Raw genomic sequence first — 26,177 nt, 5'->3', positions numbered from 1 at the left:
TGAGCAATTCATTCAGGACAGTGTAGCCACTGTCAGGAATGAAATGTACATAATAGCTTAGCATCATTGTTCAGGTAACAATGAGTGTATGGTAGTTCAAAAAGCACTTGGACCATAGCCTTTTGAAATAAGCCTGGTGATGATGTTATCCCAAAGGGGAAACAAAGCAGAATAGCTCTTTTTGAGTAATAATAATAATAATAATGGATTGCATTTATATAGCGCTTTTCGAGAACCTCAAAGCACTGTAAACTGTCAACTGCTTCTTTGAATTCTCTTCTACATCAATCTATAGTTAGGCATTTGATAAGTCTAACTTACTGCAAGGGATGCAAACAGGTCCTCAATGTGTGGAACTGGGTACTTATCCATGCAGAGCTGTGTGTTGAGAGTGGCCTTGAACTCTCCATACAGTCTCACTGTGCCACCAGGTCAGCAGAGGGCAGCACAGTTGGCTTTAGGGACAAACCATGGACGATGTCCACTGTGATTCTTGGATACCATGGACAGTTCTCACACAGAGTCCCTGTAACAACTACTCCTGCACCTATGAGTTTGTGAGGTCTCAGAATTTTGAATTATCTGGATGACTGGCTGGTCTGTGCAGTCTCAGAACAATAGTCTTGCAGCCATGTAGTTGTGCTCTTAGAACATGTCCAGCCTGTGGGTTGGCTTCTGAACTACCAAAGGAGCAAGCTCCACCCATCCCAGGTCACAACTTTTCTAGGTATGACTCTGGACTCCAACAGGGCCACTCAGACATTGGCTCGCCCTCTTCAGGCTACACTTTTGGGTCAGCTGGGGAATGCTCTTTGCCTCATGGGCCTCATGGCATGTTCAGCAATGCCTTCTGAGTTTGGGCCTTTGCCCACAGCAGTCTCATCAGGCAGGGACTTTGGTGCCACAGAGGCTCCACTGAGCTCTCCACTTTTGAAGGTACTCTCAAATTAGAGCAGGGTTATGTGTTGGATATAAATGTGTTGGAGCTAATGGCTCTGTTCCTTGCACTCCAGCAGTTCCTGCTAAGACTGGGAGGCTATCATGTCATCATCAGTACAGACAGTACAGTAACTACAGTCACAGCAGCCTACATCAACAGGAAGGGGGCCTAGACTCTAACATCCTCTGCAAGCTGGCAACCAGGTTGTGACAAGCCAGCTCCTGGTTTGAAGGAACCTCCTGTCTTAGGTGAATGGAACACTATTCTCCCCTTTCCCACAGACTGATGTGTGGCCCCTGAGGAAAAGGCTCCTTGCCTTGTGGCTACCAGAACTGGTGGTACAAACTATGCAAGAGTCTATGCAAGAACCCACTAGGACTGCCTACTTGTATCACTGGGGACTGTTTGGCTCCTGATGCATGGCCCACCAGATGGCCAACCATGAGGCTACAGTGGAGATCATCCTGCAGTTCTTGCAATCCTAACTGGAGGCGTGCAAATCAGCAGTTACCCTGCGAGGTATTGTGGCATTGATCAAGACAGATTATATTGGTCACTCACCTCCAGCTGAGTGACCAATATGATCACTCATCCGGAGTGAATCAGAGGTGATTCATTTCCACTCAGTGGTAATGAATCAGCTCCCAGTTTTAAAAGGTACCCAGAGGGCGACAATTCACCAGTCTAGATCCCCACTTCCCCTATGGGATTTGGATTCAGACCTTTGTGCACTTCACCAACCTGCCTTCAAGCCTCAAGGATGCTGATTTGAACTGAATTTCCCTCAAAACAGCTGTTCTGATAGACATAACATTTTCCAGAAGGATTAGTGATTAGTCCATAAAGACTGTTGCAGGTTTTTACTGGAAGCAGCAGGGTTTATCCTCCGTACCAACCCTACAGGCCAACTCAGGACAGAAGACAGCCTGTGCCAGGCTGCTCTGTGCTCTGTCTGAGTCTTGACAGAGTATATTAGGTGCACTCAGACCATTAGGAAGACTGATCAGCTTTTTACCTGTTTTAACTTTGGAGTCCTGGTAGACGCTTGTCAAAGGCCAGACTGTCTCACTGGGTTGTAGATATCATGCAGCAGGCATATATATTTTCGGGTACTTCCTTCCCATTCATTTCCCATGCATATGGAATATGTAAAAGAATAGATATAGTCTCTTACTCAGAGAACCAAAGTTACAATGTAACCATACAATTCACAAAGAGCTATTAGCTATTAACTTGGTATATCTCAGCATGCTGTGTCATATATCCTAAAACAATGAGATAACTGGACAAGTAGAAGACAAAACAAAAGTGTACAGGAGATGAAAATGGGTCAAATTTCTGTCTTTATGAAACAGAAAAAAATCCAGTGAAGACTTGACATGCGACCTGAGATATGTATCTGCCCCTTCACTTGATCCATCTACTATTTGTTGAAGTCGCACCAGAAATAATCTCAGTGCAAGTCTGGCTGTCAAGAAGCCATTCTTAACCCTCTCAGGCTCAAATTAAACTTTTTGTTGCTAATGCACAACCAAGTCCTGCAGTGGTACTTCTGAGTAAAAAAAACCCCTCATAAAATATGTATGTGGGGTAATCAAGTTGTTAGTTTTTACTTTTGCAAATCGGCAACGCCTGCCTTGAGAGGGTTAAGGAAGGGAAGCAAGGGAAATACCTGAAGTATGCCAAATTACACAAGCGATGGACTGAAAATCTGTGGCAACAAATCTTACAGAGTAATGAGTCTACATTTGAAATTTCTAGTTCAAATCATTGTCAGAATCTACAGAGGACAAAGGAAAATAAGTAAAACAGTGATTATCTGCAGCCATTTGTAAACACGGTGGGGACTCAGTCATGGTTTTGGGGGTACAGCCAGTGGTGTTAAGGATCTTGTTATAGTTAATGGTATTATGAACACAAAAGATACACCAAATGCTTGAATTTAGATCCACAATGCAATTCAATACCTTCTGGAAAGCACCTGATTGGCAAGAGGTTTATTTTTTAGCATGAAAATGATTCCAGAAATCTTGCCAATACAGTAAAAGCATACATGGAAAGAAAAAGACAACGAAAGACCACCAGCTATGGATTGGCCTCTCCAGATCCCGGACTTCAGTATTACTGAAGCAGTGTGATCGAGAATGGAACACAAAGTAGCCACCATCCACCAGCTTTGGATGTCTTTCCACAAACCTGCAAGCCTGGACACTATTCCTGTAAACTGCTTAAAGACAAAGAAAGCTTTCGTAAGAGCATTCCACCCCCACCCCAATTTTTTACTGTACTGTACTCCTAAGAAACTCTTGTCCCAGAGCTTTTGGACAGGATTATGGTAAGGTTGTGCAGTGGCAACCGGGTGAGAAATGGAAGTTGTTGAAGAAGTGTTAAAAATGGAACATAATATAAATAATATAACATGCGTAATGCCTCTGAACTATTTTTTGTCTGTTTCTTGACAGAGTATGAAATTGAGCGGTCCTTCTTCTTGAGGATGAAGTGTGTTCTTGCCAAACGAAATGCAGGGCTGACATGTGGAGGATATAAGGTATGTAAAGCCAGTGGATGACAAATCTGCCAACAAGGACACCAAAGTTCAGTGGGTGCGTTTGTTTCTAATTTCTTCCTATCTTGGTTCCTTTGTGACATGAAAATAATTTTCCCTTTTCCTATTGATGATTTTCCAGTCCTTTTTTTAGCATTTTTTTTTTTTAACGAAAAACAAAGACCCCCGTCCTTTGTAATAGATTTACTGATTGACTAACTGACTTGGATGTTCATGGTGTTTTGAATACAGTTCAGTGTATAGATTGTTCACAGACACACCGCACACATTGTGTGTTTGTGTCTTTAATGCTTGGATGAAAACCCATGTCCGCATGTACATCAATAAATGCTCTGTCTAGTCCCTTGAGATACTCTGTCAGGTTTTTACTCCAGCTGCCTTCATTGGCTTTTTGTTTGTGGGTCTCTCTGCCTTCAGTTTCATCTGAACTTATTGAAAGCAATGCTCTTTTTGCTTGAAATCAGATGACTTACTTTCCATTAACATATATTCAATTTTCTTGCCTTGCAAAACTCTTGGATTGCTTTTGTAGTATGCTATAGCACACAAGCTCCAGGGAACTTTAAAGCACACTTTTTGTCCTATTTTGTCTCTATGAGCAAGCACCTGGTAACAGTAGGAATGAAAACCTCAATTTTAACAGGAAGAGGCCTCCAGTAGAACCAGGCTTAGGGAGGCAGCCATCTAACCAGTTGGAGGCGAGGGGAGGGAGACTGGACAAAAGACATGCTGCAGAAAAGAGCCAGATTAATGATACTGAATTATTAAATGCAGTGTGATGTATAAATACATAGTGAGTGAAAAAGGTGAGTGAATACGAAACATGCATAACTAAGGGAGGATTCAGGGTCACCTGGTCCAGCCCTAACTATATGCTTTAGCAAAGAGGAAAGTTTGAAGCCTAATCTTGAAAGTAGAGATAGTGTCTGTCTCCTGAATCCAAACTGGAAGCTGGTTCCACAGAAGAGGGGCCTGAAAACTGAAGGCTCTGCCTCCCATTCTACTTTTAAATACTCTAGGAACAACAAGTAGGCCTGCAGAGCGAGAGCGAAGTGCTCCAATGTCCACATGCATGTAAATGCTAAACAAACAGTTAATTATAAGCTTACTCATTAATTCAAAAAGCTGCTGTTTTCTATGTAAGGAGTGCATGAATGTCAAACATTCTGACACTCATTTACACTGCAATGGATGCATCAAGGGCAACTCGGGTTCCAGTATAGTTCCCAAGGGTATGCAGCCGGGAGGAGTCGTGGAGGAGGCATGTGTTAGGTTAAAAGCACTTTCCTGTGTGTGTGTGTGTGTGTGTGTGTGTGTGTGTGTGTGTGTGTGTGTGTGTGTGTGTGTGTGTGTGTGTGTGTGTGTGAATAAGGCTTGTAGTAAGACAGCACTTTGTGTATTTAGATGAGGTGCTATATTAAAGTGCTATTTCAGTACCAGTGCATGTATCATTTTATTTAACCCCTTAAATTAAAGCTGTAATTCTATACTTCAATATTATTCTGATAATTTGAATAATTACATTTTATAAAAATATTATAAAATTTATATTATAGTAATATAGAAGTAAAATTGAAATATTTACATATTAAAATATTGAAAATATTAAATATTTATTACCATTATTACTACTACTATTGGAGCGGCACAGGAGGGTTGTTTTTAAATTGTTAAATGAACACATTTCATTTTTGAGATACTGTATGTCTGAGAAGTTAACTTAAAAGGGGCACAATCAGTGCATCTGTGGCACACATATTTCTTGAGCATCCTCTCTAGAGCCCAGATCAGATCCGACAAAAAGGAGCATGTGATCCACATGAAATGCACGCAAATACGAAAGCTGCATTTCACAGTGGAATCTGGGTGACTGTGATTTGAACATTATGGTTTGTTAAATGATAGTTTAACTGTCAAAATTTAATCCTATAAAAGTTGTTTCATAAAGTGCTACTTGGTTAAACAATGAAGTTTGATTTGGAAAAGTCCCAGCTCCTTTTGAATGCATTGACGTTTGTTTCCTACCGTTGTTTCCCAGGTCATCCACTGCAGTGGCTACCTGAAAGTGCGTCAGTACATGGTGGACATGGTGCTCTATGAATCATGCTATCAGACTATGGGCCTGGTAGCAGTTGGACACTCCCTGCCTCCCAGTGGTATCACTGAGATCAAACTCCATAGTAACATGTTCATGTTCAGAGCCAGCCTGGACTTCAAGCTCATCTTTTTGGACATGAGGTAGGAGACATGTTGAGAAGGTGGGTAGATAAAGGAAAACCATGACATTATGATATTCTGTCACCTGTTAAAACTCATCGTCACAATAAATGAGCAACGTAAAGATAAATCTAGTAATAAGGATTAATGCAGGTATAATACATTAAGCAATTTAAACGATATTCACTTTAAAAAAAATATTGGTATATAAGCTTAACAAAAAGCTATTTTAAAACATTTTAGGGCTGTTAAATGAACATTATGATTCACTTCCACATATGAATGTTCAAATCAGCCCTGACCTGTTATTCTTTTCTGGGGAGTCAGGGTGGCAGAGCTGACAGGCTACGAGCCTCAGGACCTGATAGACAAGACTCTTTACCACCACGTTCATGCCTGTGACATTTTCCATCTACGATACGCTCATCATTTATGTAAGTTTAAATATTTTCAGTGGTATTTATGGGGGAGGATGGAGTGACTTATGTGTGAACATTTGTGAGGAGTTTAAAACATTGTCTTTGATTTGTATTTTGCATTTATAGCTTGATTAATGTTGTATGTATTTGCCTTGAGGATGAAAAGTAGTTCAATCTGGTACAATGTTGTTGTGCATGGTTACTGACAAATAAATAATAATTTTAGATGCTAACTAAATTAAAAGAACTAACCTAAAGATAATTACATAGGGAGATTTGACCAGTTTATCTCTGTGTTTACTACAGTGCTGGTGAAGGGTCAGGTCACCACCAAGTATTACCGCTTGCTATCAAAGCATGGAGGTTGGGTATGGGTGCAGAGTTACGCTACCATTGTCCACAACAGCCGTTCATCCAGACCTCACTGTATTGTCAGTGTGAACTACGTCCTCACGTGAGTCAGCAGCCTCCTTCTAAAATGTAAAACCTGCATGAAACAATGCAGACTATATACCTGTTTTATTGTACACAGTGACATTGAAAGCAAGGAACTACAGTTATCTGAAGATCAGAGTCAAGTCACTAAGTGTGGTGTAAGTCTCACTTCCTCTCTGGACCACAGCAGACAATTCAGAACCAAAGCAGTCAAGATGAAGACCAAACTAAGAGAAGCTCCCTATCTTGAGGTAGGACTTCCACGTGACCTAGAAATTATTAAGATTCCAGAGAAATATAGAAATAAATGAAATATTTCCCACCTTTCTTATAGCAAAAAATAATATATCAGTTTCATTACAGAAATATTAATATTGCAAACTACAAAACTAGGGAAACTGTGTTTGTGTGAGCCACCATACCAACTTTACTTTTAAATCACTTTAAAACAACCAGAAAGGACCAAAGTGGTCTACAGCAGAATAAATATAAGACACAGTAAAAAACAAACAAACAATAACAACACATATCTGCTCATACAAGCGTAAAAATAGAACATCCATACATCTTCTTTCACTTATCGGGTGGCAGGGGCAGCAGCTTAAACAGAGAAGCTCAGACCTCCGTCTCCCCGACCACCTCCTGCAGCTTGCCCGGGATAAAACCAAGGTATTCCCAGGCCAGTCAAGAGATATAATCGCTCCAGCATGTCCTGGGACATGCTGCCCGGCCTCCTCCCAGTGGGACTCACCCAAGAGGGGGCCAGGAGATATCCTTGTCAGATGCCCGAACCACCTTAACTGGCTCCTTTCGATGTGGAGGAGCAGCAGCTCTATTCTGAGCCCCTGCCGGATGGCCGAACTCCTCAGGGCCACCCACCCATTGGAGAAGGCCTTTCCGCCGCTTCTATCCACGAACTCGTTCTTTCGGTCACTTCCTACAGCTTGTGACCATAGGTGAGGGTAGAGACGTAAATCGACCGGTAAATTGAGAGCTTCGCTTTTACACTCAGCTCTCTCTTCACCACGATGGACCGATATAGCCACATCAGTGCAGTTGCAGCTCCAATCCATCTGTCAATCTCCTGCTCTTCTTCTCCCATCTATCCATCCATCCATCCATCTTCTTCCACTTATCCAGGGCTGAAATGTGGGAGCAGCAGCCTAAGAAGAGAAGACCCTGACATACTTAAACTTCTCCAATTGGGGCAGGAACTCCTCCCTGACCCATCCTTTTCTGACTGAAGACGTTAGCCTCAGATTTGGAGGTGCTGATTCTCATTCCCACGGCTTCACAGTCAGCTTCCACCTGTTCCAGTGCGAGTTGGAGGCCATCACCTGATGAAGCAACAGAACCACATCATCTGCGAAAAGCAGAGATGAGATTCTGAGACCACCCAAATGAAAACCTTCCGCCACTTGGCTACGTCTAGAAATTCTGTCCATAAAAAGTGCGAACATAATCTGTGACAAAGGGCAGGCCTGGCTGAGTACATCGTCTAAGTTGGTCCGACTTAATGCCAGCTATGTGGACCAAGCTCTTGCAACAGTTGTTGGGCCAGACACCCCATACTCCCGCATTTCCCATAGGACACTCTGAGGGACATGGTCAAATGAGTTCTCCAAGTCCACAAAACACATGTATACTGTTTGGGCAAACTCCCATGCACCCTCAGATATCCTTGAGAGGGCAAAGAGCTGGTCCAGTGTTCCATGACCAGGACAAAAACCGCATTGTTCCTCCTGTGTCCGAGATTTGACTAAGAGATGGACTCTCTTTTCCAGCACCCTGGCAAAGACTTTTACAGGGAGGGTTAGGATTGTGATTCCCCTATAGTTGAAACACATCCTCGGGTCCCCCTTCTCAAAGATGGGAACCACCACCCCAGTCTGCCAATCTCCTCTGTGAATCGCTACCTTGATTTGGTGGAGGGGTTTGTGAGTACCAGGGATCCCGGCGGCTATGTTGTTGGGGGGCTTTTGCCCCCAGTACGGTCTCCCATGGCAAATTGGTCCTGGGTGAAGGACCAGATAAAGAACTATTCAAAACACTCTGAGTATAAGATCAAGGGAACAGTTCACCCTGCCAGCAATATGGTTACTGGTGCCCTGCCCTGGAGCCAGGCCTGTGGAGGGTGCCCGAGGTTGAGTGTCTAGTGGCTGGCCCTTAATCCATGAGGCTTGGCCGGGCACAGCCCGAAAAGGAACATGGGCCCATCCTCCTGTTGGCCCACCATGCACAGGAGATGCCGTAGCTACCAAGACTAGCAGTTCCAACATGGAATGTCCCCTCTTGCAGGGAGGGAGCCAGAGTCAGTGCGTGAAGTTGAGAAGTAGCAACTAGATATAGTCGGGCTCACCTCAAAGCATGGCTTGGGCTCTGGAACCAGTCTCTTTGAGAGGGGCTGGACTCTGTCTCAGTCTGGAGTTGCCCTGGGTGAAAGGCGGTGGGCTGGGGTGAGGGTGTTAAATCGGAGCCCTGTGGGACCCCACATGAAGGGGAGCAGAGGAGGATATCAACAGTGGACAGTCTCGGTCGTTGTGTCCTTGGGCAAGACACTTCACCCGTTGCCTACTGGTGGTGGTCAGAGGGCCCGGTGGTGCCAGTGTCCGGCAGCCTCGCCTCTGTCAGTGCGCCCCAGGGTGGCTGTGGCTACAATGTAGCTGCCATCACCAGTGTATGAATGGGTGGATGACAGGATGACGCTTTGGGGTCCTTAGGGCGCTATAAGGCGCTATACAAATACAGGCCATTTACCATCTGGAAAGCATTCTACTTCTTCCACATTTTGTCATGATACAGCCTTATTCTGCAATGGATTAAATTAGTTTTGACCTCAAAAAATACACACAATACCCCATTTTGACAAAGTCCAAAACATTTGCTTTGAATTTTTGCAGATTTCTTAAAAATAAAAAGAACAAAACCATAACATGTACAAGTATTCACAGCCTATGTACGGAAAATGTTTGGCATTGAGTCTTTGGTACTCTTGGGGGCCGTGGATGGCACAGTTGTCCTGGTTCCATCTCTTTCTCCTTCCAGGTTTTTGGGGGCATCACTACAGCTTCCCACCCTCATTATCAACTATATGTGTGATAAAGACACACACACACACACACAGACACACACACACACACACGCACACACACACACACACACACACACACACACACACACACACACACACACACACACACACACACACACACTCTCTCTCTCTCTCTCTCGCTCTCTCTCTCTCTCTCTCTCTCACTATAGGTAGCCGAGTATTTTCTAATTTTTGTGTTCCAGGTGCTGTATGTTTGGAGGATTTTTTTGTTATATTTTTATTGTATTTATTTATTTATTTTTAAATATAGCCTCTATATTATTTTTTGTCTTGCCTGTCTTGCCTTATACATCATCATACTATACTACATATAATGTAATAACTGAAATAACACAAATAGAAATTAATTAATAAACAAATAAAGATTCAGATGAACAAGAGTATTCATAGCTTTTGCTCAGTACTTTGTTGAAACACCTGTGGCAGCAATGACACACTCATATCTTTTTGAGATGTAACAAGTCTGGCAAACCTATTTTGGGGGAGTTTCTTCCATTCTTCTTTGCAGGACCTGTCAAGCTCCATTAGGTTGGATGCAGAGCATTGGTGCCATTTTCAGATCTCTCCAGAGATGTTCACTCAGGTTCAAGTCTGTGCAGTGGCAGGGCCACTTCAGGACATTCACATAGTTGTCCCAAAGACACTTCTTTGTTATCTTGGCTGTGTGCTTAAGGTTATTGCTGTGTTGGAAGCTCTGGGGCAGGTTATTAAATTCCCTTAAATCCATTTTTATGTATATAGAACCAAATCACAACAACAGTAACCTCAAGGCACTTTATACTGGAAGGTTAAGATTCTACAATAATACAGAGAAAACCACAACAATGAGATGACCTTTATGACCCAGGACCTGGCGACAGTGGGAAGGAAAAACTCTTAAAAGGAAGAAACCACAAGTAGAACAAGGTTTAAAGAGGGGTGGCTATCTGAAACTACCAGTTAGGGATGATGGGAGGAAAATGGGATAAAAGGCACAGTGTGGAAGCGAGCCAGAGATTAATAATAAATAATGATTAAATGCAGAGTGGTGTATAAATACATAGTCAGTACTTTACAATATAGAGCACCTTGAGGCGGCTGCTGTTGTGATTTGGGAATATATAAAAGAAACTGAACTGAACAGAATTGAATTGCTCTAATCTATGTAAAAAAAATATCGTGCTAAACTGAGGTCTAGCAACACAAGCACAGAGATGAGTCCACTGTCAGAGGCCATAAGAAGATCATTTGTAACCTTCACTCAAGCTGTTTCTGTGCTGTGATGAGCTCTGAAACCTGACTGAAACTCTTCAAATAAGCCATAATTTCTGCCACCTCAAAGGTCTGTTGTATGTAGCCCATTATTAGAGATGGATTGATCAAAAGTTTAAGACCACTTGAAAAATGGCAAAAACTCATATTTTGCAATGCTGGATCTTAACAACTTGCTAAGATCCATGTTAAAAATACGAGTTTTTGCCATTTATCAAGTGGTCCTAAACTTTTGATTGGGACTGTACTTGAAGCATCAAGGATGTTTGCAAATAACAATTGGACTGGTTCTTATATTGTACTTTTCCACTACGAGCACAACTTGCCTTAATCACCCATTTACCCAATTACTTTTTTCTATGTCAGTACTCCTAACATTCACACACATTCAGACTCTAAATTGGGGTTAGTATCTTGCCCTAGTCTGGCATACAGACTGGAATTGAACCACCAACCCTCTGATTAGTAGGCAACCTGCTTTACCAGCTGTGCTACAGCAACTCTTCACTGCTGTACACTGCTGCATTCATCTTTCCCTCAACCTTGACTAATCTCAGTCTTGATCCTGGGACTGGGACCCAGCATTTGGAGTTTTAGGTATTATTTCTGCATTTCGTTTTCCTCATATTTAGAAACCCAGGTTTGTGCCTACCTCTAGTCCCAGTTTCTGATCATTTTGCTCCACTATTGTTTTTGTTGCTCTGTCAGTTGCCAGTTGTTATAAATTTAAGTCTTGTCTTATGACAAGTCCTGCTTTGGGGTCCACTTCCTGGCTGCATGCCACACAGTGGTTATATTACAGTCTTCCAGTTCCTGGTGATGAAAAGAATTCCCAGAACATGATGCTGCCACCAAGTTTCACTGTACGGATTTGTGATGAGCGGAGCCTGGTTTCTCCAGACATGACACTAGAAAGTTCAGTCTTTGTCGTGTCAGACCAGAGAATGTTTTTTCTTATGGTCTGACAATCTTCTAGTGCTGTTTAGCAAACTCCAAGTTAGCTGTCATGGGCCTTTTAATGAGGAATGGCCACCTTGACCACTCTACCATACAGGCCCTGATTGGTGGAGTGCCGCCGAAATGGTTGTCTGGAAGGTCTCCTCTTTCCACAGATCAAGCGGAGCTCTGTCAGACTGACCCTTGCATCGGTACAACCCTGTCTTGGAGTTCTACAGACAATTCCTTGGACTTCATGGCTTGGTTTGTGCTCTGACATGCACTGTCAACTGTGGGACCTTACATAGACAGGTGTGGGTGTAACCCTAGTTACTAAGGGTTTCAGTGCATTATCATTGAGGTTGACTTTTTTTTTCATTATCAAGTTTAATTAAGTAAAATTATTTTTTAAATAACTGAAGAGCCGGTGTTTATGATGTCCCAATGGTCTGTAAAGTACACAGTTTGGGAGTACTGCCTCCTTGCATTTTACCTGAAGCAGCTACGGAGATCAAGAAGAGGGGGGAGAAAAAAAGTCAGGTCCTCTGAGTGAGAAACGTTGTTGCCTCTTTAGTCGGATTTTGCTGAGGAAACAAGCTGCCAGGCAACTGTTGTTTAGTTGGAGGAGAGTTTTATTATTGCTGGGATTCTTCTGGTTGTGCTATGACGCCGCACCCTCGCCTATTTGAGGGTTCAGGAGAACCCGTTTTGTTGTTTACTTTTCTCAGGTTTTTTGGGTGTACCAGTCCAAAGATGGCGAGCCACCCCTCCAGGATTTGTTGAGATGATTGATCTGAGAAGAAACTGAAATTCTTTGGACAAGCCATGAACTTTACAAATTCTACTTAAGTCCCAGGACAGAGTTGCACTTCACTGCTCCTTTGCACATTGTACAAGAAGAGATTTTATTGCTGGACTCACACAACTTAGAGATGTGGGCTGAGTCACATCCGCTGGGGGTGTATTCTGTTTATTTTTTCGTTGATGTAATTGGTTTTTTTTATTATATATGTAAGTGATTATTCATGTTGAGATTTTAAGGTTGTGAAGAAATGCAAGTTCAGTGGTCCAGTACCCATGAAAATATTCAAATCTGTATCCCAACTATTAAAATGTGTTACATGTACTTTCCAATCCAATTACATGTAATGTCCAATCAACTGAATTTACCACAAGTAGACTCTGATCAAGTTGTAGAAACATTTGATAGATGAACAGTGGAAACAAGATGTACAACAGGTACATAATATACGTGTTATGTTTTTGTTCTTTAATTTTACTAAATTTGCAAGACTTTGAAGCAATTTCTTTCACGTTGTCATTATGGGGTATTGTGTGTAGAATCTTGAGATGAAAAATGAATTTTTAGAATAAGGATTCAGTTTTAGAATATGACAAACACTGAAGCACATGAAGTGCTGAATACTTTCTGAACTAACACAGAATGTTTTACCCACCGACAGTGAATAAGTTGAGATGTCATTTAAGCTTCTGCTGAATTTTACTCAGAAGAGCTTTGACCCTGATGATTACAGCGAACAAAGACCAATTCAAACCATTTTTGGCTTACAAGGATTCTAGTAGGAAAAAGATAATCAAATATTTTATTGTCTTACAGAGCTACTTTGATAAATACTGAAATAAAGTGTTATCCTAAGATAGTAACCATCCCTGTATTTTTTATGAACATCAGAAGGCTCCTCGCCTCTTCCAGCCGGACCTCTCATACTGCTCGTCACAAAAGGGGATGTTGAAAGACAGATCCCTGTACCCAATGACCCCTTGCAAGGAGACGAGAACCAACCTGAGACCTGAAGGAGTTCAGGTGTCCTGCAGCCCCACTTACAATCTGACTCTCCATTACCCATCCCATCATCAGCATCTGAACGTTCAGAGCCAGCTGCCCAGCTCAGTTCCCTCCTCTCAGCTATCTCAACAAATCATCGGCTCCCTGCATAGTAAAGGGGCTGATGGATGGAACATCAGCAACTCCACAGCAGCCAACAAATACAAAGGTTACGTTTTTATTTAATTTGATTTATAGTCTAGGTTTCTATGATTAAATCTCATTCTGACATTCCATATTCTAGATTTTGTTTTACCATATTTTAACTACTCTCACCCAACCCCACTTCTGTTAAAACCACCTCAGTAGAATTGCCACTGTGGGGACCTAACACTAAACCATTTGTGGTGGAAGCAGCCTGGGCGTCAAGGATCACTGGGCAGGCAGGACTCACTTTTACAGCTCAGTGATTTTATTTACAGTGATAAAAAAAATTCAATTCCACAAAGATGTTCTCCCAAGAACACAATAGCTCATCGCTCTCTAGCAAGGGTCTCTCCAATACAATCTGTACACAGGGAACCGGGCAAGTTTCTCTCTCACAGGCAAGTGGCAAAAACAGTGGTAAAGGAGCCAGGCGTCACTAGCTGTTTGAAATATAATGGTCCAGCGAGGACTGATGCTACTTTAAATAGTGGCTATAAACGAGGACATCAGGAACAGGTGGACATAGCGAGCAGTTCAGGAGGTTGAAGAAGGATGAATTGATCGATCTGGCAGGAGAAGAGGAGGTTTCGCTGGAGGAAGGTCTGGCTAAACCTGCAATTGCGCTGCACCTAATGGAGGTTTTGCGGCCAGAAGTGCGGTTAGAGCAAAGGCAACGTAGAAAATTGGTGGAGGAGAAAAGTGACAGCAAATAATGGAGCAAAAGGAGGGAAAGAGTTAAAAGAGGGAAGGGACTTGCCTGGAGAGATTAGGTAAATGAGAGGTGAACAAAGCTAAGGAAGCCAAGGTGATGATAGATTCGATCTGAATAGAGCTCGTGTTTTTATGCCTTCATTTGATGAAGATGCTGTTGATGTGTTTTTTGAGATGTTTGAAAAAGTTGCTATAGATAGTGGGTGGCCTGAAGACAAGTGGGCTTTGATGGTTCAGAGCAGTAGCAGCGCTAGATGCCACTTTTGAAATATGACGCCTTCTTATGGTAGGTGTTCCGTAAACTTACCGCAGGCAGTGACGTGAGCTGGGGAGACAACCAAGTGAGTCTTATTTGGATATGTGGCATAGACAGGAAGTTGCTTTGCATTGTTGGATAAATTCCTCTCAGGCTTTTGGTCATCATCATAAGTTGAAGGACCTAATGTTGTTGGAGCAATTTAAAGTGAGTGCTCCCAGGGAGGTTGACTTTTATCTCAATGAATGTGATGTTGTGAGCCCCCGGAGGCCACAGAGTTGGACGATTGTTATGAAGTTGCCCATGGATTTAAGGTGGGAGTCAGTCTGGGGAGGAGGAGAGTTAATGAGGATAGGAGTGAGGATGGTCCATATGGTCAGGGTGGAAGCAGGACCTGGCAGCCGTCAGGACAAGAAAAGAGTTTGATACAACAGCCCAGTGGATCAGCTCTATTCCAAAGTAGGAGCCAGAATTCTCCTGCAGAGCCTCGTTGTTATTGGCGCCATAAATTAGGTCACAAGAAAAATCAGTGCCCTGGTTACCAAGAAGGCAAAATAATACCAGGCCGGTAGGTCTGTAACAATAGCTCGGGAGTCTCAATGAACTACAGGGATATGATGGATTTATGTCTGAGGCCACTGTCTCCCACAGTTCACCACTGTGTGAGGTGTAGGAGGGGTCATGAGATCCTGCAGGTATACAAGCTTTACCTGAGATCTGAGCTGGTTACAGGCTTTGTAATGTAGCAGAGTCACAAATCTCTCCTTTAGATCTATCGATTTGATTATGGCCAATGATGTGGCCTGGGTTAAAGTTGCTCTGTCTGTCAGTGATTACGCAGTGGATTCCCCCAAGACAAGAGAGCTGGAGTTTCCTGAAGTTTTTCCTGCATGTGTGGCCCCCCTGTGAACCACCCTTTTACTAACCTCTCTGATTCCCTATTAAGCACTTGGAATGGCTGTGATGTGCAACCTGTTGATGGGAATAAAGCATGTGGTGGTATAGGTGATGACCCAGGAATGGGTGCTCTTCACAGCTGTCAGAAGAGATAAACAGGTCATGTGAGTAAAACATGAGGAGGACCCTCTGAATTGGGAGTCTCTGGTGCAGAAGCAGCAGAATAATCCTTCCCTGGAACATGCTATGAGGTCAGCAGTAAGTGCAGGAGGCTAAAGATGTGCCAAAGTGTTACTATTTTCACAATGACACATTGTTCAGGAAGTGGAGGCCTCCTTCTAGGCCAGCTGATGAGGACCGGGCCACAACAGAACAAGTCGTTTTGCCAAAGTGTTGTCGCCAGGAGGTTTTGCAGTTGGTGCATGAGTCATTGTTTGGACACATGGCTGCAAAGAAAACCTTGGAGAAACTTAGCCAACACCTATATTGGCCTAGTATGTGGAAGGATATGAAATTATTTTGGTGCCGCTGCCATGTTTGTCAGGTTGTCGAAGAGCCAAGTGTATCTAACCCAGTAACACCATTACAACTTTTTCCAGTTGAGGATGAGCCTTTTGCTCACATAATGGTTGACTTTGTTGGACCTTGTTGGAGCCAGGGATCGAACCAATAAGCTTCCAATCAGTAGGTGACCTGCTCTACCTCCTGAGCTACAGCCACTCACTGGCAAACATGAGTAAACCCTCACTAGGTTTTGGATAAAGTGTACACTCACAAACCTGTCAAATCTGCATTTGAAACGTTGGCTGCCATAACAGTATAGTATTGCAACATGGCATTTGGGTCTTCTAACTAAAATAGGAAAAAAGGAACATAAATAGCGCCATCATTGTCAGACATGGCGCACATCTGGTTGACATACACTCTGCCATGACACCAATCTGGGCCAGACCTGCTTGCTATGTGGGTCTGAGGTTGTTAATGCCAGACTATATAACACAGAGGCCAGAGCAGCTCCAGAGGCAGGAGGTAGTTGACTGCTATTCTGAGCTATTTCAGGATGTGCCTGGAATATCTGATAGGATTGTTGATGATGTGGATGTGGGAGAGGCAGTCCCAATCAAACAACATGCATCATCTGTCCCCTCACAAATGGAAGGTGGCGAAGGAGGAAGTGCTTTACATGCTCCAGATTGGTGTGATTGAGCCAGCAGATGGGGCGTGGAGCTCACCTGTACTGTTAGCTGCTAAGGAGGGATATTTACACAAATTCATCTGACCTCCCCTCTGTCACAGAACAGATGAACAAAAGACAGAGAGCATGCAAACATTTAACTGAACAAATAACATGAACTAAAATGCTCAGACACACACACACACACACACTGCTGGTGGTGACTAATTCACAGTGACTCATGCCATTTAACAAGATATTAATAACCAGCAGATGATCAGATCATTTTTGGAAGGTGAATTTTAGGAAGGTCAGTCATGTCACGAATTCAGATGCTTTCCCCATACTTCGGCTGGAAGACTGCATTGACCAAGTGGGTAGGGCTAAGTACGTAAGGTTGATCTTTTGAAAGGGTACTGTTAGGTACCACTGACAGAACGTGTTTGTGAGATGTCAGCATTTGTGGCTTATGATATCTTATACCAGTTTAAAGTGCTACCGTTTGGGATAAAGAATGCTCGTGCCACCTCCCAGTGGTTGATGAATTTTGTCATTCAGATCTTTTTTTTCCAAAAAGAAAAAGCCTGCGCTGTGAGGTCAGGAAGACGGGTGAGTGAGCCCAGCAGCTAGAAGTATGTATTTTTCCTTCATGTCCAGGCTTAGAAGAGGCAGCTTGATGGCAAAGGTGCCCACAAACAGGTCTCCCAAGAACACAAAATAGCTTGCTGGCTCTATGCAGAACAATCTGTACACAGGGAAACAGCAGTTAAGTTTCTCCTGAAGAGGCAACTGGTGAAAGCAGTGGTAAAGGAGTTGGGCTTCACAAGCTGTTTGAAATATAATGGTCCAGTGAGGACTGAGGGTCTGGAGTTCTGGTTCTGAACAAATGCCAGACTACACAAACACAAGTAGGAAGTCCATATTGAAGCCAACAGAATCATTTTTTGTAGTCTGGTGTTTTTCTGAATTGTTCTGTGTTTTCCAGGTTAGCCAGCTTGTAAAGCTGATGCTGTTCTGAAATGCATTCGGTCCTCTTGATCTCTGCAGTGTTACAGATAGGCTTTCAATGGCATTGCCACTCGCACCAACAACAGAAAGCTGTAGCTTTAACTTGCAAGTCCATATTCATATCCACACAATTCATGTTGTTTTCAGAATGGAAGAATGTTAAACTAAAGCTTAGTCTGCAGTAGTGAATGCAAGCTCAGGAAAACATGCATTTGTCAATAACATCATAGGTGGATTCATTAAAACACTGACAGTCTGACATCTTATGAATAACACTGTAAACTCCTTAGGAGCCATTCAGCAGAGTGCTCATGTCATTTTAATTAAGGTGCAAGCCAACTTCTGAACATGTCTTCTCTTTAATAGGGCCTGTACTGGCAGCTGACCGTAGGTACCAGGATGATTGTCCCAGTGGAATGAACCCTCTTTCAAACAGCAGGCTAAAGGACGAATTCTGTGAACATTACACACTCGTCCATAGCAAAGTTTGTCCACATGCCCAGCCTCATGCCGCAAAGGGGAGTAAAGCTTTAAACCAGGACATGCAACATTATGCAAAAGGTGACAGGGCCCTGGCTTGCCCTGTGCTCAGCAGCCTGGTACTTGGTAAAGGTGAGCATGGTGGCTTGTTGCATGGCATAGGCCAGTCGCTCCCTGTGCAGATAGTGCTTGAGCAGAAGAAGATGCTCTGTATGATGGAGACCCCTTACAGTCACATTGCTGCAGAATATCATCAACCTGCTGACGACCAGCAGCAGTTTGGAGCTGCCACGGAGCCACAGTCCAGATCTGCAGACGACACAAGAATGCTGACAGGTATAGGAGCTCCATATATGTCTTTAAACTTTCATCAAGTCTTGGGCAAACCTGGTCCTATTAAGGCCTCCCCTTTTGCCTCACTGAGCAATATAACAGATGGCCATTGTTACCAAGGTAAAGAGATGGTGTCTTACAACTGTACTAGCCAGAGTCCCAGCTCCAGCTCATCTCCTGAGAGCCACAGAGAGACCCCACACCGCACTGGCACATCTGTCATCATCACGAATGAGAGGTGACCCAGAAAGAGAAGCAGGCTTTATCCGTGTCTGCACACATAGCTCTGACACTGCAGCTGATTACATCATGTTAAAACAGGTTTAGAACTTTTCTGTAAAGCATATGTAGTAATGCAGCGTTTGAAAGTATTTTATTTACTTTCTACTGAATAAATGAATGAATGATTTGATCGTAACCTAAACTTAGGACTTAAAGATGGAATAATGTCTGAATCATGTGATCAGAATATTTGAAATGCAAATATTACTACTGTTACTTCAGTCATTTCATAGCAGGTGTGTTTGTCCATGTGTCACTTCCATGGGAACATGTCTGTGAAGCCTCAGTCATCCAGGTCATCGTAGTCTACGGAGCTCGGAAAGAAAAGCCTCTGGACTTCTTTAAGTTGCTTGAAGACGTTTCACCTCTCATCCGAGAAGCTTCTTCAGTTCTAGGGTCAAATTGTGGAGAGTCACAGATTTAAGCCCTGTGGGAGTGTCCCCCCCAAGAGGGGCAATGGACCCCCTACCTAATCACACGAGCCAAGGTGTGGAAACGGGTGTAGGTCACAGTCAGCCATGGTTCCATGGGAACAGTTTAGTCTTCAGCTCATTTCATTGTTCACCTTCATTTTCTGTAACTCTTGAACTTGTTGTCAAACTGGTAAAGTTTGATGTTTTTAGTCTGCCTGTGTTTTAGCTGTGCTGTGTTTGCTTGTGCTGCCATGAATACTGCATAGCAGACGTGTTGTGAATTTTCATATATTTATTGCATAGCTGAAATTATTCGTTAAAACTCAAAATGTGATAAGTTAACGACCAACACAGGATGAAACACTATCAAAACTCAAATCTGTGACAGATCAGAAGACTTGATATTTGATTTCACTGTTAACAGCTGTCTTCTAACAGGGGCTTGTTTCAGGGTTAGGGTTAGGTTTACTCATATAAATCGAATCACGTTGGTTTGTTTATGATAACACTCATTCTAAGGCTGAATAATGACGACCAAAAACCTAAAAACATTTGCCAAAAATTATTATTATAAGTATTCTGGTGTTCAGCATTTTAACCCTAAATATTAATGTTTGTCTGCTTGTGTTTTTTCATCCTTTGCACTTTTTTTTTTTATAAACAATAATTTTCTGTGAAAGCAATCAAATTAAAGTCAAGCGTAATAAGCTGGGTTTGTAATATTATATTATTCAAACAAGGACTGGTATAGCTTTGGAAAGAGACTGGTTTGTTCCTGTTTCCTGATGGTGTGTTTAGTTAACCTGTTACTGACCGGAGCTCACTTTGTACTGCATACTGCTAATTTAGCCAAACACTTTCATTCCAGACTGTACCACACTATCAACCTGCTTTACACCAGCATGTCAGTAACATTTGTAATTTATCAAAATTACATTAATAAAGCTATTTTTAAAAAAAACATTTTTTCAAATCAGTTCTTCCTGTTTCTTTATGTGGTCATTGACAATCTGTCCATAACAAAGTTCAGCGCTCCTAAATTTAAAGACGTTTTTAAGTGAAACTAAGTTTTCCAGTGGATATTCTGTTGCCACCTCAACACAAATGTGAGTGGTCATTGCTGCCCTTCCTGTTCAAACACAGTATTCAGACTTTTTTTTACACTGTATTCTCATTAATTTGACTTGTGTTGTGTTATGATTGCTGAAGACTGGTGCAGAGTGGAGGCACAGGACAACATGTTCAGGCTGCTGCATCATGTGCAGTTTCTCCTTTTGGTTACTTTGGTTACCGTGGCTCAGGGGGTTGGGAAGCGTATCTGTAACCGGATGGTCGCCAGTTCGATCCCCGGGCTCTCTGTCCTGGTCGTTGTGTCCTTGGGCAAGACATTTTACCCTATCGCCTACTGGTGTTGGCCAGAGGGGCCGATGGTGCGATATGGCAGCCTCGCTTCTGTCAGTCTGCCCCAGGGCAGCTGTGGCTACACCTGTAGCTGCCTCCACCAGTGTGTGAATGTGAGAGTGAATGAATAGTGGTATTGTAAAGCGCTTTGGGTGCCTTGAAAAGCGCTATATAAATCCAATCCATTATTACTTTCACATGGACATTTTGGAGAAGCACAAATATTTTTGTACAACTCCTATTTTTCAGCTTTCTAAGAGCTTTAAAAATGATCTTGATATTTATGAAGTTATTGGTTTCTTTGCTAACAATCATTGACACACACCTCTGTGAAGGAGGAGTGCCCAGTGTCCGTATTTTACTTTTGCCAGCTGAGGATTTCATGACTATGGCAATGATGGGCTTGATTGAGTACCAGTAAACAGGGCCTAGTTTACTGGAGCTAGTGTAAAACCTTTCAGTCCTAATAGGTCCTGAACGAGCAGCTAGCGTTCGTGCAGACAGGCTGGCTGTAGGAGGTAGAGCAGGTCATCTGCTAATCAGTGGTTCGATCCCTGGCAGGTCCAGGCTGCATGCCAAATATCCTTGAGCAAGGAACTAAACCCAAAGTTGCTCTCCAATGAATGTGTGTGAAAGCACTTAAGTGCAGAATATCGTGCCTGTGTGAATGGGTGAATGAGGCATGCTGTATAAAACGCTTTGATTGATTGATTATGCCTTCAGTTGTCACTTGCATCATTACATGTACATGTTACCGACTATACACACATTGTACAAACATCACATTGGGAAGACAGGTCAGAGAAAAACTATGAAATACACAAGAGAGGAGGAGAAAAAAAGCTCTACCCAGACTGAGCTCCTGAGAGGAGAAAAAAACCGGTTCATTTACCGATCACACGAAGCAGACTGAGTGACTTTGGTGCTTAAATGAAGCCACACGCAGCTAAGTGTCATTTTTCTTTTGGTTTTGTTTCCTTCAGTTTAAAATCTGCCTTCTGAAGAGTCATCACAGCGCTTTAATGGTCTGAACTGTGTGTGCGTGTCCACCGACGAGGCTGTACATGTGTGTCACACACTTAATACAAAAAGGGAGCGCTTCCTTTTGACCCCAGCAACCTGCAGACTTGAGTTGTTTAATAGGATGTTGAGAGTATGGATCCAACAGAGAGCCATTTGCTTAATAATCTTCAGATGGCTTTTGGCACCAACAGCAGCTTAACGGTGTCTCTTCACCCCTTTTACTTAATATATCTGCTTCTGTCACACAAGAACCCGTGGGCTAAAGGACTGAGAACAGAAATGACCTTCATAATATTGTGATGGTACAGGAGGATGAAGGAAGAAAGGGAGTGTTATAAAGTGGTCATAAATAATTAAGACTGACCTTTTATCTAGGAGATTAAAGATTAAATGATCTTTGATTCAGTTTTGGTGAATTTGTGCACATCAAGTGTAAATCTGTGTGTGCATCATCACAAACTCCTGTTTACAGTACAGCTGAATGGTGCAGTTGCTGCACTGGCATTTTTACTAAACTAATCTAAATGCAATCTCAAAGAGAACCAGTCCGTTTATGCTGTGAATGAACCGACAACACTACAGTAGTGTCACTATGATGACTTCCATAATGGCCTGTTATGTCTGAGATACAGGAAGTTTTGAGGTCCCATGAAAGCAACATGCTGCGTCCACTTTGCACATTTCCTGCCACTTCATCTGGAGAGGAGAGCTCAGCAGTGTAAGGTGCTGGAGACAAATGAAGAGTCAAGAAATAGATCTGTGTGTGATCACATCAGCCACATGAGAGGAACACTCGACTGGTACGCATATAATGCCAACAAGCCTCACCTAATAACACACACACTCACACGCACACAAACACGCGCGCGCACACACGCACACAAACACGCGCGCGCACACACACATTAGAGGAAACCCAGGGTTCAGTATATTGCCTGAAGACACTTGGATATTAAGCCTCTGGAAAATCCTGTTCCGGGCGGGGTGGGGGGCTAGAGGAAGAAGACCGGACAACGATTGTTTTGGAGGAAGGAAGGTTCAGGGTTTCAGTAGTCATCATCATGGGCTCATCGGATTAGAATGAGAATAAGCAGTCATCATTTGCAGGTTTTGTCGTTTTATTGTATAACGGGTAAAGGAAAGAAAGACACACATGGACTGCTCTCTCTCAGCTGCCGCCCCATGTGGGAGTGAAGAAAGAGTGAGGGGTAGGTGAGTGCAATTAAGGCCAAGCACCACACCCAATCAAAGGTGAGGAAAAGAAACAAGGTGCATCTGGTGAAGTGAATGTGCTAGAAGGTGAGCCTTTACAACAGCCGCTCCCATATTTCTACTGAGAAATATGTTCAAAGGATTAGAGATGCTCCTTTTCTCAAAGCGGGGGCAGAGGAATCAGACATGCTACAGGTCTACTATAAGTTCAGGGGGTCGACCTAGAGGTCGACAATGCAGGCCAGACAGTTCAGGGGGCCGACCATGTAGCCAGCGGTGGCGGCAAAGCAGGTCCAAATGCCAACCGCGTGGGATGCAGCGGCAGGCCCAGACCTGCAGACCGTTGGGCAGTTTTGCAGGTGCTGGGGGCAATGTACGGGGCTTGGCAGAGGCAGGACCAGGTGATGCAGGAGCAGGCAGCGCCCTGACCACTGGCGGAATGGCAGCCACAGGCGGTGGAACTGGTGATAGTGGCACTGCCGGTGACGACATAGGTACTGCTGATGGTAGAGTATGAAGTGGGTGAATGAATTCAGAGCCATCAGCGGACACAAGGATGTGCTGGAGCGGTTCTCCTGAACCTGAACTGGAAGATGTGAATAAACATTGGGCATGCGTGGAACTGCTCTGGGGTTGGAAGTCTGTGATTGGACCTTGGAGTTTCCATCCTAAGCGGGTTTTGACTGCTGCAGGAGATCCAAATGGTCCATGTCTAACTGGTGCAATAGGCGTAATAAGGTGGGTATGATCAGAGCCTATGAGCAGTAGTGGAGCTGCTTTGTTAGTAAAGGTTAATGGGATACCTTGAAGATGCTTGTATCTCCGTTGAAGAGAGGATACGGGGTAGGTGTGGTCTGAAAGTGCTAAGTGACTTGTAGCGAAGGCATTATTAATTGTGTATGTTTTCTCTGGATGTGCGATGGGTGAGATTTTGAAACTTACGGAAGAACCTTGAATAGTTTCAACTTCTTGACGGACCGTTCTAAGTGATAATCTCTCTGCTTCCCCAGTTAGATTGAGATGCTGTGCAGCTGATGTTAGAAGAATGGTACGCTGGGAGCCATCGTCAAGTATTGCATATGTTTCAAGGGTTCTTTTGCCATTTCGCAGGAGCACTTTCACAACCTTTAAAAGGACACTGGGACAATCACTAGATCTATCAAAGTGTAGTGTCCTCACTACAGGATTAGTTTCAGTTTTAGATCTCTTATTTACATCACATAGGATCTGTAGATGTAGTCCCATACAGGTGGCACATGCTTTCCTCAGGTCACACTTTGCGGCCTGATGAGTCCTAGCACAACGCCAGCACCGTTTGTTTGCTTTTATCCAGTTTATTTTCTCATCCTTTGTCTTCTGAATGAACTCGGGACACTTACTAATGTGATGTTCAGGTGAGCAGCAATATGCACATCTTGCCTTAGTCATTATGATGGGTTGTGCTGCCTGTACAGGATCGGATGCATTTGTCCCATGTAATATTGTTGTGAGTGGAGAGGTGTACTTATGGGCAGGTCGTGGCTGGTTAAAGGATGAAACAGGACTGTCCTTTCTTGGTTGACACTTGCATTCCATTTGCAACCAGGATGAGAACAAAGGTAAGTCATACGTCACATCTCCTTGTTCCCTGTAAATGTGCCGTTTGAAGCGACTGGAATGCTCTGGGGGCAACTTTTCAAGTAGGCGATCGACATGGGAGCCACAATTTAGTTCTGTCCGTCCTTGATCACCCATAGTGCTAAGCAAACCAACTAAAGCTTGCACATGAAGAGCAAAGTTATCCAGAGTCCGACCATCACCTGCTCTGATAGGAGGAAGCTCCAGTATATTCCGTAGCTCTTTCAATGCTAGCTGTCTTGGTTGCCCATAACGCTCATCAAGAGCTTTGATGGCTTGAGTGTATGGGTCAGGAGCATAGGAAAAGGAAATAGCTAACCGTTTGGCTTGGTCTACTTTCAGATGATCGAGGAGGACATGATATTTAAAGTGCTCCGTCTCATGAGGGTCAAGCAGGTTAGTAAGGGCCATTCGTAACAGCCTATACTGGATTTCATCTTCTCTGGTAAGGTCTGGGAAAGAAGGACCCTCAAGCTTATACACATGTGTTCTAGTGCTAACAGGGTGACTAGAACTAGCAGTAATGGGTACTGAAGGTTTTTGTGCATGCAAACCATCAGATGTAGCTGGTTGCTGCTTTACAGGAGGGTGCTGCTTTGGTTCTGGAATGCAAACGAGAGGTTGAGCGGGGTCTTCATCTAGAGGAACAGCAGGTTGAACACATGAAATCTGGTGGGGACCTTGCAGTGGTGTGGCCAGGAAATTAAAAGGAGTCTCATCTGGTGTAGGAAAAACTGGTCTAGGCAAACCACTTGAAGGAACTGCAGCATCTAATATTGTTGAATTAGGGGAAGGAGGGCTAGCAGCCAGAACTGCACCAGAGTGACGGCTAACCTGGGGGGGCTGAGAGGGTGATTGACATGTTGCTGGATCAATCACTGGGAACTGCTCATGTTGCTGATGTGTTTGGGGAATGGCTTGTAAACCGCAAACAGAGGATTTGCTTTCATCAGAGACAGTGTGAATTGAAGATCTGGAGGAACTGCGAGAATGGGGAGGAGATAACTGAATCATGAATTGCCTAATCTCCCTCATTGTCATCAGGAGTTCCCTCATCACCTCATCTTGATTGGTGGGTAAAGGAGCAGGGGATGTCTCTGGTTGTCTTTCTGACTCTCCGACAGGATCCTGCAGCCCATGTGTGTCTTTGTCACTATGTTGGCATTCTGTTTGACTCTCTGTCTCACATGTAGCTCTTCTAGCTCCAGGGTACTGAACGTCATACTGCTGCAGGTAGGCAGGAGGTCGACTATCACGACCGGAACGTCTCAAATCTTCAGTCAATGGCTGCTGTGAATCCATGACGCTAACGCTACTCCGGCTCGGAGGACCATGTTTTGGAGGAAGGAAGGTTCAGGGTTTCAGTAGTCATCATCATGGGCTCATCGGATTAGAATGAGAATAAGCAGTCATCATTTGCAGGTTTTGTCGTTTTATTGTATAACGGGTAAAGGCAAGGCAAGGCAAGGCAAGTTTATTTGTATAGCACAATTCAACAATA

At 43.5% G+C, this 26,177-nt stretch overlaps 1 protein-coding gene across 1 annotated transcript in view; it reads left to right on the top strand.

Moving 5' to 3' along the window:
• sim2 (SIM bHLH transcription factor 2) overlaps positions 1–18,970 on the top strand; it is a 66,982-nt gene extending 48,012 nt beyond the window's left edge. Inside the window, exons 5-11 of the mRNA XM_086307593.1 lie at positions 3,403–3,488; positions 5,545–5,744; positions 6,051–6,157; positions 6,449–6,596; positions 6,675–6,828; positions 13,570–13,891; positions 18,282–18,970. Coding sequence (XP_086163719.1) covers positions 3,403–3,488; positions 5,545–5,744; positions 6,051–6,157; positions 6,449–6,596; positions 6,675–6,828; positions 13,570–13,891; positions 18,282–18,970 — 1,706 coding nt within the window. The remainder of the gene's footprint in view (positions 1–3,402; positions 3,489–5,544; positions 5,745–6,050; positions 6,158–6,448; positions 6,597–6,674; positions 6,829–13,569; positions 13,892–18,281) is intronic.
• The last annotated feature ends 7,207 nt before the right edge of the window (positions 18,971–26,177 follow it).

Source organism: Aulonocara sp. 'chitande type north' Nkhata Bay, linkage group LG10 (assembly GCF_057382095.1).
Source record: "Aulonocara sp. 'chitande type north' Nkhata Bay isolate Kocher_YH1m ecotype deep benthic linkage group LG10, A_spYH_male_GT1.1, whole genome shotgun sequence".
Lineage (NCBI taxonomy): Eukaryota > Metazoa > Chordata > Actinopteri > Cichliformes > Cichlidae > Aulonocara > Aulonocara sp. 'chitande type north' Nkhata Bay.
Note: the sequence above shows the minus strand (reverse complement) of the source record. Positions and strands in the feature narration are given on the sequence as shown.